We start from the raw sequence: 10,058 nt of genomic DNA, 5'->3' as shown, positions 1-10,058 counted from the left end.
TTAAATCAATTTCTCTTCACACAATACGTCTCCTTGCAGGATCAACACTAATTCGGCTGACTTTTATATTTGATCCAATTGGTAGGTTATATTTACACCATAACGGTGCACAGCTGATAGAAAGGGACTTGTAGTTTTTAAGATATTACTGATTTTCTTTGAATATAAGAATGTAAATACTGAGTTGAGAGAATAGTCAGGGGATTTGGGTGATGGGAGACACATCTATGGAATCACAATTTCAATAGCTTACCATTAAATGACGGATATATCTTTCTGTCTGTGATGTTTTACAAATCAGATATTAATGTGTAGAAGTAAAACATGAGAAATAGTATAGCAATATGCTGTAAAATTATGTGAAAGCATGAATAAAACTACACATCTTCAGATGTTATAAGTGTCCTACACTAATAATACAAAGTTATTACGGCTGTGTATACCTTGTGTGCACCGCCTAGTGGTTAAAGCACGTTATTGAATTATTAGTTATATTTGATTAAAATATTAAGAGTACATGCTTTCTAGGGGGAAAGTAGAAGGTCTGTGATAGAAATATAGAATATAGAATATCAAGAAGATACTTTAAGTGATCTCTACAATAAAACAGTTTAGTGCAGGATGTACAAACATATTAATGAGGATGAGCAAAACAGACAATCTAATTAACCTTTATTAACACATTAAATAATACTTTAGATTAAGTTCTTCTTTCAAATAAGAAAAAAGCTTTGGGGGTATCTACAGATAAATATTAAGCCTGACAAAGTACTTAACGTCTAATATATTGCTTTCCTGCGATGTTAACGTTGAAGCACTTCTTTTAACTGATATTAAACACATTAATGATACTCTTATGTAGATAGTATAAGAAATGTGCAGAATGACAGTTTAATGGTGGAGGTATTCACACATATTGATAGATGTCTTGTAATGCACTGTTGAGGAACCTGTGACCCAAGTTTTTCATTCATTGCATAATTACACCGTAGTTGTGTATATGATATGTCAATAACCTTTGAAAATCTTGAAATCTTGAAAGGGATTTGCAACATAGCCATTATACAGTCTTTAATGAACTATTAGTAGAGAATAACGAGTAATGAATATACTTTATTACTCGTTTCCATTCATGTCAATTGCAGATAAATGTTTAGTCTTCTCAAGCACCAACTATCAAATATCTCTCCTGATTGTTGGCACTTGACAATCACCTTCCCTGAATTTTAATCAGGTGTAACTAAAGTCTGATTTAAGGGTTGTTTATATTTCACATCATTCATCAGAATCTGCAAAGTAACTCAAATAAATGTAGTGGAGTAAATACCAGGTTAACCTCTGAATTGTAGTGGAGTAGAATTACAAAGTAACAATGAGCTGTCATGTGGGTAGATATTAATGCTGCCCATTATGGACACAAGCGATTTTCACCCATTTAGTAATTATATGTTTTACATTTGATAACACCAATGTGTTTAATACTGGCAATTTCTAATTGTGTGAAAAACGAAAACGTTCAGTAGAGACGTCCCATAGAACATTTTGCGAAACACAATAGCCAGCGTGTAGTTCTGGGGGGGCGTTCGAGTCCAGTTTTGGATAGTCTGGCGTGGTTTTGTTCCATTTCAAACAGCTGTTTGACGCTCTGCGTAACCTTGGCGCACTGCCACTCCAACATCCAATCCCAGCGCTTGAAGATTAATCACGGGGACTGTAGTCCGATAGCTGGAGATTATGGGTAGTGTAGTGTCTTCGGCCATCCTAAACTCAGAAATGTTTTTCGGATCTCATATCGTATTAACACCATATCCCAACGTGCATTGCGGCTAACACATCCAATCACCGAGCTTAAACCATAGCTGAGGATCTTGGGTAATCAGTTCAGTGGCTGTGTATCGCAACGATGCTCGAAATGTCCCTTATAGGCCTACGTCTGTTTCCTGGTAATTTATTTTGAAATTCAGTTCCTGACGGACGGCAAAAAAGCCAGAGATTATGGAATTAAACAAATAAATAAAAACAAGGATAATTGTGTTTTATTGGTGAGTAAATAACAGAGTGCTATTTAGAAAAGAATAACAAAGTCAGACATTATAGGATTTAAAATAAAAACAATAATCGTGGCTTGATATTGAGTAAGAACATGTTTTTATGAACCACACAGCTTCCGGTCTTCCAAAACCCGAAGGGACAAAAAGACGTGCTGCAGGCACGAAACATGCTACCAATAGAAATACATTGCTTTTAAAATCGTTCTGTGTGACACGAGAAAAAGTGGAAAATCTTGTTGGTGAACACGAATCAATAGATTACATGTCGTGACTATAACACGAAATGCTGTGAGACTGAGCTGGTTGTTAGATGGTAACTGTTACCAGGTGAGAGAGGGTTGTGTTAACATTGTTAGCGTGCAGTTGATAGCTAACAGTTGATAGCTAACAGTTGATAGCTAATAGTTGATAGCTAACAGTTGATAGCTAACAGTTGATAGCTAACAGTTGATAGCTAACAGTTGATAGCTAACAGTTGATAGCTAACAGTTAGTAGTACCAGGTGAGAGAGTGTTGTGTTAGCATTGTTAGTGTGCAGATGCAGGTGTACTCACGCTCTGCAGCTCTCTGCGGGTGAAGATGCGCGGCAGCAGCAGCATCCTCACTGGGATGGTCAGCAGCAACATGAAGGGGAAGGCCAGCGCCGCAGAGGTCGCCATGACGACCCACAGGAGAGACAGACAGATGAGCTCCACCACGGTGAACAGGTGCATCCTCAACGTGCGCACCTGAGCGGGAACAATCAGTATCAGATGGGCCTTTCATGGAGAAACATTTTCACAACTGACATGGACTTAAACACAGAAACTGAACATCCATAAACACTCATCTGTTTGCAAATCATTGATCTAATATATCATTCCATTTACTTGTATATAGACTCCTCTTGCACTATTTCTATTTTATTTGTATTAACTTGCACATCTCAAAACATTCTCTTGCACTTGCATTTGATCTGTTTATTAGTTCTATGTCCTATATATTCATGTTGCTCTGTTGGAGGAGCACTTCAGTTTGTCATTGCCATATCTCCACTGTAGCTGCTGAGCTCATGATGATGACGACTTGAAACTTGAAACTTGGTGGTTCCTTTGAGTCCAAGAAAAGATCCCTTTAAAGTCCAGTTCATACGAACCAGTATGAAATCAAGTCGAAATTCAAATCAATCATTTTTAAAGTGAAGTCAACCACACAGAGGTCCCAAGTAAAGTCCAAATCAAGACCAACAAACCAGAACAACAACCCAGCAGCCCCGTGTGCAAGAGTCCTTTATGCTGTATAATTGACCGCATGTCATGGAGTGTAATAAGGTATCCCCAGACCTTTCTATGAGACAACGTTATTTACCTAACAGGTCTTCAGCCATGGTACATACTTCTAGATGCGGGCTTACATACACATACTAGTACTCAGTATCACTCCGCGCCACATCAGTAACATCCTGATAGTATATGTGCGCGGCACACTACACTGTGGAGGGTGTTCACGCTCGGTGGGGGCAGGACTCACCTTGCGGACGTAGTTCTGGTCGGGGTGGTACTTCGGGGGCATGAACAGCAGGATGAGCCGCTCAGTGAGCTGGATCCCGTTCAGAGACATCACGCCCATGTAGAGGAAGATCCCGAACAGAACCGCCAGAGGGATCTGACGCAGAACCTCCCCGATCACGATGGACAGACCTGAGGGGGTTAAAAGTAAAGAGGCAAAATATTAGAGATCGAAATTACACAAATTACTATTCACAAAAAGTACCATAAAGTACAGGAGCAGTATTTTTATATGAATAAGTGTAGCATGTGGAAGTAGTGTGATATATTGCTCGGGTATGACAGACTGTTACAGCAGTGGAATTGTCTAACTATGAGATAGCAGCCAGTGAAAATCTATTATAGAGCGGTATATTACACAACAGACGTGTTAAAGTCTTTGTTGTTGTTTGTGTGGCGCTCTACCGGGATGGTTGTCAGATCAGATAAGAAGCACTTCATTGATCCCAATTTGGGAAATGTTTGCGTTTTGTAAAGTCAGACTGAAGGAAGGACCCGCTCTCTTCCTGTTAGCATTGGGGTCCTTTCCTCCTCTGTTAGAGCCAGTATTTAGTCTGTATAAGAAAGTCACCTAATCGTGACGTCTGTAGTCAACAGACTATAAAATACTTCAATTCGCACGGTGCCTCCTCTAAAGGGACAGAGGCGACCTGTCAGACAGACACCGTCCAGGAACAGTTTTTAACCGTTCAACTAACCCGTTAAGTTACGAAGTTATATAAGCCTTATCAAGAAGGAAAGTTGTTTGTTATGTTATTTGAGTTTCTCCTCTTTGTTTTGAACGTTGTAAAGGCCTCTTTTCTTTGTTGCATGTTTAAAAGTTTGTTATTTTATTTTGAGCAAACACAAATCGCATAATATCATCCAAACCATCGGAGGCCAAGCAACTCTTCAACTGTGAGTAATATAAAGGAAAGAAAAGAAGTGAAACATGTCTGTTTAAGGCGTCGAGTGGCTTGATAGAAAAACAAGGAGGAAGCCACGACAACCTCCATCCACCCCAGGGGGTCCAAACCTTTTTCCCAGAGAGCCACATCCAGCAACATATACGTATACTGTATATATGGTTAGCAGCTCATTCCTTAAAACAGAAGCCTCAGATCGATTCTCACAAGAGGAAATAGGAAGGGTAGATTTCAAGCCTGTTATGAAAGTCATTGTTCTTTTTTCTTATCAACTTAGATTTGATAGAAAATGTTTTTTTAACTTTAATTGACTGAACTTGTTGAACACATGAATACCGTGTAATATCTGTTTCCATCTATGTTTAAGAAGTACAATACAAGACAAGCACAAGTTTCATTTGTGGGCCATACTCCATTATACTCTCTGAATCTGCTGAGGGCCGTTTCAAAATCTCTCACAGGCCGCATTTGGCCCCCAGGCCGTAGTTTGGACACCCCTGATATAACCCCTCATCTGGTCCTCAGGTTGTAGTCCCCCACGTACCCACTAGCACGGCCACCAGGAAGCCAGTCAGCCTCTGCTCCTTCACTTCCTGTATGCGCGGCTTGTCTCCGGGCGCCACGGCCTTGCTCATCACGGTGAGGGCGTTGGTGTGTGTGACGGAGCGCACGGTGGCTGCAGACAGCCAGGGCAGACCGAACAGAGCCGAGACCCCCCCCACCACCACGATGATCAGCAGGTCCAGGTGGAAACCAGTGCCCTTCACCAGCATCCGCTCCTTCTTACTGACAATCAGCCTGACACACACACAGGAAACACAATGTTCACACTCTTTGGTGGTTCTGGGTCAGACATTCAAAAACATCAACAATAAGGCCGTGTCCACAGAGCGTCTTTTTCTGGAAGGAAATGGATTTTAAAATGTTAACGAACTGGTTCCTCTCTCAGCACCAGTGTTAATGAACTGGTTCCTCTCTCAGCACCAGTGTTAACGAACTGGTTCCTCTCTCAGCACCAGTGTTAATGAACTGGTTCCTCTCTCAGCACCAGTGTTAACGAACTGGTTCCTCTCTCAGCACCAGTGTTAACGAACTGGTTCCTCTCTCAGCACCAGTGTTAACGAACTGGTTCCTCTCTCAGCACCAGTGTTAACGAACTGGTTCCTCTCTCAGCACCAGTGTTAATGAACTGGTTCCTCTCTCAGCACCAGTGTTAACGAACTGGTTCCTCTCTCAGCACCAGTGTTAATGAACTGGTTCCTCTCTCAGCACCAGTGTTATCGAACTGGTTCCTCTCTCAGCACCAGTGTTAATGAACTGGTTCCTCTCTCAGCACCAGTGTTAACGAACTGGTTCCTCTCTCAGCACCAGTGTTAACGAACTGGTTCCTCTCTCAGCACCAGTGTTAACGAACTGGTTCCTCTCTCAGCACCAGTGTTAATGAACTGGTTCCTCTCTCAGCACCAGTGTTAACGAACTGGTTCCTCTCTCAGCACCAGTCTACTCTGAACCCTGTCAGAACCAGAACTTAAACCGGCAGTGCCCCCCTAACACCGACCTCTTACCCCCTGTGGCCCCCCTAAAAATGAAAAGTGAAAAAAATGAAAAAATGATGATTTATTACACGATTTATTGAATGACAGAATAGGCGGAACTAACGTTATTCGTCATTTTAGTCGGACCCATTAGAGCGGTGCACTCAGGACCCATTAGAGCGGTGCACTCACTTTCACTGTCCGGTTGAAGCGCGCAAAAAACACTTTTCATCTCGGATCATCAGAGCCTGTTACATCCAAGAACGACTGATTGAAACCTACGTTTCGAGAGACTACCACGGTCATTGAAGGTGAGTTCAACTATTGCATCCGTGTAATTGTAGATGTAAAGTAGAGATGTACCTGTTCATTGCCTTTATGTTTATATAAATATGATATGGTGTTAGTGCAAAAAATGGTACTATAACTTAAGCTGAAGCTAACAGTAATAACTATAAGATATATCTGAAATAAATAAGTGTACTGAAACAAATACCAATAACTGTATTGCATTGTTTTCTTATGCGCAATTACTTCATACTGTCTAGTTCTCTTTTTCGTCCTGCATTTATTGGGCCCCCCTCAGAGAATAACTGGCCCCTCAGTTGCCCCCCCAGTCAAATTGGTCTAGAACCGCCACCTTCAGTAAATGTACTTAGTTACTTCTCACTACTGAGTATTGTCAATGGCCCTTTTCTGAAAAGTTGAGATACGTTCAACTGCAGCTCTTTTTCACGTGGGCCGCCGCTCTCTTCTCGTTCGACACAATAGAAAAGACGCTGGCGGTCAGAAGAAGACGCTCTGAGGATGAACACTAGATGCTTTACGCTGTGATCTGGGACTCCATGAAGATGAGGATGAAGACGAGGATGGCGGGCAGGATGCTGGCGGCCATCATCCAAACAGGAAACTGCCCGTCCGAGCCCATCGGAGAGATCAGCCAACCGCGCTTCTCCGGACTGGACACGGAGAATCCACTGGGCACGTTCAGTTTCTGCCGGCCAATAGGAAGAGAGGAAGGTAAAGTCTGTCAGGGTGTTGTGTCAACACAGGACGCACTCAGGTGTTAAAGGTCCCTATGATACTGTTTCTCATCAGTGTATATCACAGGTCTCAGATATATACAGAGCCTGTCTCTGATTGGCTGAAACATCAACCAGATCATTGCAGCATTACCCATAATCCCCTCTGTTTCAGCCCTGTTTCCAAAGTGCTGATTCTCTGTCTGTTCCTTTAGATATAAATAAGGAGCCCCTCCCCACGCCCCTCTGAGAGACATTTGGTTACAAAGAACTCAATGGAGCTCGAGAGGAGATTCAGGTGATAAGGGGGGGGGGGGGGGTACCTTGGTTGCTGATTGGCTAATGGTTACACAAGACAAAACATCGTTATGACATCATAAAGTGGCCAAAACCTGATCAGCTCATTTTCAGACAGGTTTTTATAGAAATGGATCAAAAAGAGAGAGAATCTTTGTTCCTGAAACTTTCAGAGTCTCTTTCCACAGAGGGGACACATGTTGATGTAGAAGAGACATGAAGAAGAGGGGACACATGTTGATGTAGAAGAGACATGGAGAAGAGGGGACACATGTTGATGTAGAAGAGACATGGAGAAGAGGGGACACATGTTGATGTAGAAGAGACATGGAGAAGAGGGGACACATGTTGATGTAGAAGAGACATGAAGAAGAGGGGACACATGTTGATGTAGAAGAGACATGGAGAAGAGGGGACACATGTTGATGTAGAAGAGACATGAAGAAGAGGGGACACATGTTGATGTAGAAGAGACATGAAGAAGAGGGGACACATGTTGATGTAGAAGAGACATGAACAAGAGGGGACACATGTTGATGTAGGAGAGACATGAAGAAGAGGGGACACATGTTGATGTAGAAGAGACATGAAGAAGAGGGGACACATGTTGATGTAGAAGAGACATGAAGAAGAGGGGACACATGTTGATGAAGAAGAGACATGGAGAAGAGGGGACACATGTTGATGTAGAAGAGACATGAAGAAGAGGGGACACATGTTGATGTAGAAGAGACATGGAGAAGAGGGGACACATGTTGATGTAGAAGAGACATGAAGAAGAGGGGACACATGTTGATGTAGAAGAGACATGGAGAAGAGGGGACACATGTTGATGTAGAAGAGACATGAAGAAGAGGGGACACATGTTGATGTAGAAGAGACATAGAGAAGAGGGGACACATGTTGATGTAGAAGAGACATGAAGAAGAGGGGACACATGTTGATGAAGTAGAGACATGAAGAAGAGGGGACACATGTTGATGTAGAAGAGACATGAAGAAGAGGGGACACATGTTGATGTAGAAGAGACATGAAGAAAAGGGGACACATGTTGATGTAGAAGAGACATGAAGAAGAGGGGACACATGTTGATGTAGAAGAGACATGAAGAAGAGGGGACACATGTTGATGTGGAAGAGACATGAAGAAGAGGGGACACATGTTGATGTAGAAGAGACATGGTGAAGAGGGGACACATGTTGATGTTGAAGAGACATGAAGAAGAGGGGACACATGTTGATGTAGAAGAGACATGAAGAAGAGGGGACCCATGTTGATGTAGAAGAGACATGAAGAAGAGGGGACACATGTTGATGTAGAAGAGACATGGAGAAGAGGGGACACATGTTGATGTAGAAGAGACATGAAGAAGAGGGGACACATGTTGATGTAGAAGAGACATGAAGAAGAGGGGACACATGTTGATGTAGAAGAGACAGGAAGAAGAGGGGACACATGTTGATGTAGAAGAGACATGGAGAAGAGGGGACACATGTTGATGTAGAAGAGACATGAAGAAGAGGGGACACATGTTGATGTAGAAGAGACATGAAGAAGAGGGGACACATGTTGATGTAGAAGAGACATGAAGAAGAGGGGACACATGTTGATGTAGAAGAGACATGAAGAAGAGGGGACACATGTTGATGTAGAAGAGACATGAAGAAGAGGGGACACATGTTGATGTAGAAGAGACATGAAGAAGAGGGGACACATGTTGATGTAGAAGAGACATGGAGAAGAGGGGACACATGTTGATGTAGAGGAGACATGAAGAAGAGGTGGACACATGTTGATGTAGAAGAGACATGAAGAAGAGGGGACACATGTTGATGTAGAAGAGACATGGAGAAGAGGGGACACATGTTGATGTAGAAGAGACATGAAGAAGAGGGGACACATGTTGATGTAGAAGAGACATGGAGAAGAGGGGACACATGTTGATGTAGAAGAGACATGAAGAAGAGGGGACACATGTTGATGTAGAAGAGACATGGAGAAGAGGGGACACATGTTGATGTAGAAGAGACATGAAGAAGAGGGGACACATGTTGATGAAGTAGAGACATGAAGAAGAGGGGACACATGTTGATGTAGAAGAGACATGAAGAAGAGGGGACACATGTTGATGTAGAAGAGACATGGTGAAGAGGGGACACATGTTGATGTTGAAGAGACATGAAGAAGAGGGGACACATGTTGATGTAGAAGAGACATGAAGAAGAGGGGACACATGTTGATGTAGAAGAGACATGGTGAAGAGGGGACACATGTTGATGTTGAAGAGACATGAAGAAGAGGGGACACATGTTGATGTAGAAGAGACATGGTGAAGAGGGGACACATGTTGATGTTGAAGAGACATGAAGAAGAGGGGACACATGTTGATGTAGAAGAGACATGAAGAAGAGGGGACACATGTTGATGTAGAAGAGACATGAAGAAGAGGGGACCCATGTTGATGTAGAAGAGACATGAAGAAGAGGGGACACATGTTGATGTAGAAGAGACATGGAGAAGAGGGGACACATGTTGATGTAGAAGAGACATGAAGAAGAGGGGACACATGTTGATGTAGAAGAGACATGAAGAAGAGGGGACACATGTTGATGTAGAAGAGACAGGAAGAAGAGGGGACACATGTTGATGTAGAAGAGACATGAAGAAGAGGGGACACATGTTGATGTAGAAGAGACATGGA

The 10,058-nt window shown here is 42.5% G+C and overlaps 1 protein-coding gene across 2 annotated transcripts in view; it reads right to left on the bottom strand.

The window, feature by feature from the left end:
- The window catches only part of slc4a2a (solute carrier family 4 member 2a), a 44,847-nt gene that overhangs the window by 4,654 nt on the left and 30,135 nt on the right, over positions 1–10,058 (bottom strand). For both annotated transcript variants that reach the window (XM_079652592.1, XM_079652591.1), the window contains 4 exons: positions 6,866–7,032; positions 5,048–5,301; positions 3,561–3,730; positions 2,606–2,779 (listed from right to left, as the gene is read on the bottom strand). In XM_079652592.1, the coding sequence (XP_079508718.1) occupies positions 2,606–2,779; positions 3,561–3,730; positions 5,048–5,301; positions 6,866–7,032 (765 nt within the window). The remainder of the gene's footprint in view (positions 1–2,605; positions 2,780–3,560; positions 3,731–5,047; positions 5,302–6,865; positions 7,033–10,058) is intronic.

This window comes from Notothenia rossii, assembly GCF_949606895.1.
Source record: "Notothenia rossii genome assembly, chromosome: 9".
NCBI lineage: Eukaryota > Metazoa > Chordata > Actinopteri > Perciformes > Nototheniidae > Notothenia > Notothenia rossii.
Note: the sequence above shows the minus strand (reverse complement) of the source record. Positions and strands in the feature narration are given on the sequence as shown.